General features: G+C 55.5%; 1 protein-coding gene across 1 annotated transcript; it reads left to right on the top strand.

The window, feature by feature from the left end:
- Positions 1-695: 695 nt before the first annotated feature.
- On the top strand, positions 696-2,571 carry LOC125520716 (F-box protein PP2-B10-like). Its single transcript, XM_048685700.1, has 2 exons — positions 696-1,241; positions 2,048-2,571. The coding sequence occupies exons 1-2, from the start codon at positions 820-822 to the stop codon at positions 2,496-2,498; spliced, it is 873 nt and encodes a 290-aa protein (XP_048541657.1). The 5' UTR covers positions 696-819; the 3' UTR covers positions 2,499-2,571.
- The last annotated feature ends 436 nt before the right edge of the window (positions 2,572-3,007 follow it).

The raw sequence follows: 3,007 nt of genomic DNA, 5'->3' as shown, positions 1-3,007 counted from the left end.
GGGACGGGCGGCCCGCTGTGGGAAGGAGAGGATAAGGGTCGCCGAGGCCCGTATCGCGACTAATGTGGCGGCGCGGGCGACCGGAAAGGAGGAAGCCATCTGTGCCCGCATTGTGAAGAAACGGCAACAGGGGAACACGCACGCCCTCGCCCGTGAGCAAAATCGGGTTGTTCGTGTCATGGCCAGACTAGCATCGAAGGAGGAGAAGGATGACAACGACGGCGACGAGTAGATCTGTCACAATCCGTACTGCGTCTTCGACTGGTACTTCCGCGAGAAGGACAGCAAAAGCGTCGGGAAGGGCAAGGGCAGCCGTGGATGAACTCCACCATAGCCAAACATGATGAGTTTGTATAGTGAGATATGGTAATTGAGATGTCTAGATGTGAATTGCATTTTTTAAAAGTGTTCGGTCAGTGTCCGCGGACCCTTTAGAGGCCGGATTTGCCAAATCCGTTTGTAGATGCTCTTACTCGCATTCTCAGCTTGTATTCGCCTTTCGTCTTGATGAAACATCGTGGAGTACACTTTTGGGATCGAACGGCAGACGAGCCGAATGATTTTATTTTTGTTGCTGACGCATAACGCCCACCTTAAACATTAGGCATTCCATGCTAAGACGAGTAACAGTAAACCGTACGACTACGCTCGCCAAATCAGGTTGGCTGGAGGCAGGAATGTCAAAAAAAAGGTTGGCTGGAGGCAGTGCTGCCTATAAATAAGCTTTGTTCCCAATTTTCCTGCTGTGAAACAAACTACTATTCGTCTCCGGACAAGCAGCGAAACCCACGTCCGCTGCAGAAACCAAGAAGCTACGGCATGGACACCGCTAGCACGGCGACGGCGGAGGAGGAGGTCACCCGCTTAGAAGACCTTCCGGAGAGCTGCCTGGCACACGTGCTGGCGCTCACCTCCCCGCGCGATGCCTGTCGCTGCGCCGCCGTGTCCCCTTCCTTCCGCGAGGCCGCCGAGTCCGACGCCGTCTGGGATCGCTTCCTCCCGCCCGACTACCGTGCGGTCCTCCTGCGCTGCTGCTCCGGCCGCCCGCCGCCGCTGTCATCCAAGAAGGACGCCTACCTCCGGCTTTCTGACGGCGCCGTCCTGGTCGACGGCGGCGACACGGCGGTGTGGCTGGCGAGGGGAAGCGGCGCCAAGTGCGTGGCGCTGTCAGCCAGGAAGCTGAGCCTGCCGTGGGACGACGGCGAGTTCAGCTGGAGATGGACGCCTCACCCTCGCTCCAGGTATATCCATCATTTCGGGATCCTTGCTCTTCTTTTCTTTAAGCGGATTCTCCCGATTAAAAGTTCCTGCCGGTTACAGATCGATCATGCACCATGCTGTTATCGGTTACTAGTTGTAGATGTGCCCCACGCCATCTTTCTTGTTGTACTATATCTTATCTTGTCGATTTGGGATCCTGTCCAATCGTGTTTCTTTAAACAACATTTTTCGATCTGTCAGTTGCATCACGCTCATGGTTGGCATACGTAATCCCGACAATCACAACACTTTAAGCCACACATACAGAGGACACCATGATTTCGAGAGATGCGAGCTTTGCAAAACAAATAGCAAGCGCGATCCTATCTGATCGGTGCCGGTCGCTACAGCTCACGTCTTCCAGTCTTGCTAGCGTGCCAGCCAAAGCACAAGGGCACAAGAAGTGAGCATCACCTGACCTGACTCTTCTCCCTTTGATTGCTTCCAAGAGAAGACTTGCCGCTCCGCGAAGCTTCGATTCACCGCCACACAGCAGGCACTCCCTCTTCTTGACCGCGCGGCGGAGACCACAGGCGCCGCGTAGATTCAGCCGTGTCAACGTCGGAAAACAGTTCCGAGGTCCGATGGCGACCTCACCCGGTGCTGTCCGCTCAAGCCACGCCACACACAGCGCATAATTAAACAACTCGGCGTTCAGTGATGTATGCATCTGCGAGATCTGCATGGACCGCGCAAATAAATAATTCTCGAGATCTCCTAATCAATTCTCGCACTGTATGATCTACTGATCTGCCTCATCTCTTGCTGGATCGTGCTGATTTCTCAGGTTCGCGGAGGTGGCGCAGCTGGTGCACTGCACCGGCCTGGACATCTACGGCCGGCTGCCGGCCGCCGCGCTGACGCCGGCGACCGACTACGCCGCGTACTTGGTGTTTGACGTGGCGGACGAAGGCCACCGCGGCCTGAGCTTCCCGGACCAGGAGACCACGGTGGCAGTCGGCGGGCGCGCGGCGTCGCGCCACGCCGTGTGCCTTCGCCCCGACGACGACGAGGCGCGCAAGTTCAGGGGCATGGCCCGTGCGGACGGCGGCGACGACGGGGTGAGGCAGCCGGCGCTGCGTGACGACCGGTGGTCGGAGATTGAGATGGGACGGCTACGTATCGATGACGCCATGGCCGTGAAGGAAGAGGAGGAGGTGATGGTGAGCTTCGAGGTGTTGGAGTGGTACCCCAAGCGCGGGCTTATTGTCGAGGCCGTCAAATTTAGGCCAGTTTGATTATTATTATTTTTTGTGTAACGCAGGTACAAGGCGTGCCCGACTTTTAACTTGTGGTAATAATGCTCCAAAACACCGCGAAAGATAACAAAGTCTTACATGAAACAACATAAAAAAGGCTGGACCAAATCCAAAGACTAAGGCCAACTCCAAGCACTTGATTTCGCGCCGCCGCGTCTATTTGGGTCGAAACGGACAGAAAACACGACCCAACACGCCGACGCAAACTGACGTAAAACTATGAAGATGATCATTTTTGTAGGCTGGCATGTGTGCCGGCCGCTGGAGCTCTAGCCGGCATAACTATGCCCACTGGCATGAACTACGGCCGTAGGGCCTAAATTTTAGATTCAATTTCCTTTGCAAAAATTTCAAACGGCCAAGCGAAATGCATCTGCCGGTTGGGTGCACGGCCAACACAGATGTAGAAACAGTTGGACGCTGCCCCTTTGCCCGACTCAACGAACAGAGTTAGGACAAAACGACGTTCGTTTGGGGTCGTGCGTTGA

Source organism: Triticum urartu, chromosome 7 (genome assembly GCF_003073215.2).
Source record: "Triticum urartu cultivar G1812 chromosome 7, Tu2.1, whole genome shotgun sequence".
NCBI lineage: Eukaryota > Viridiplantae > Streptophyta > Magnoliopsida > Poales > Poaceae > Triticum > Triticum urartu.
This window is presented reverse-complemented; position numbering and strand designations above follow the sequence as displayed.

Excerpts from the sequence above, each read along its gene's own strand:
- LOC125520716 (XM_048685700.1), top strand. The coding sequence starts at position 820 with ATGGACACCGCTAGCACGGCGACGGCGGAGGAGGAGGTCACCCGCTTA. Across the intron at positions 1,242-2,047 it reads ACGCCTCACCCTCGCTCCAG|GTTCGCGGAGGTGGCGCAGC; the intron begins GTATATCCATCA and ends CTGATTTCTCAG.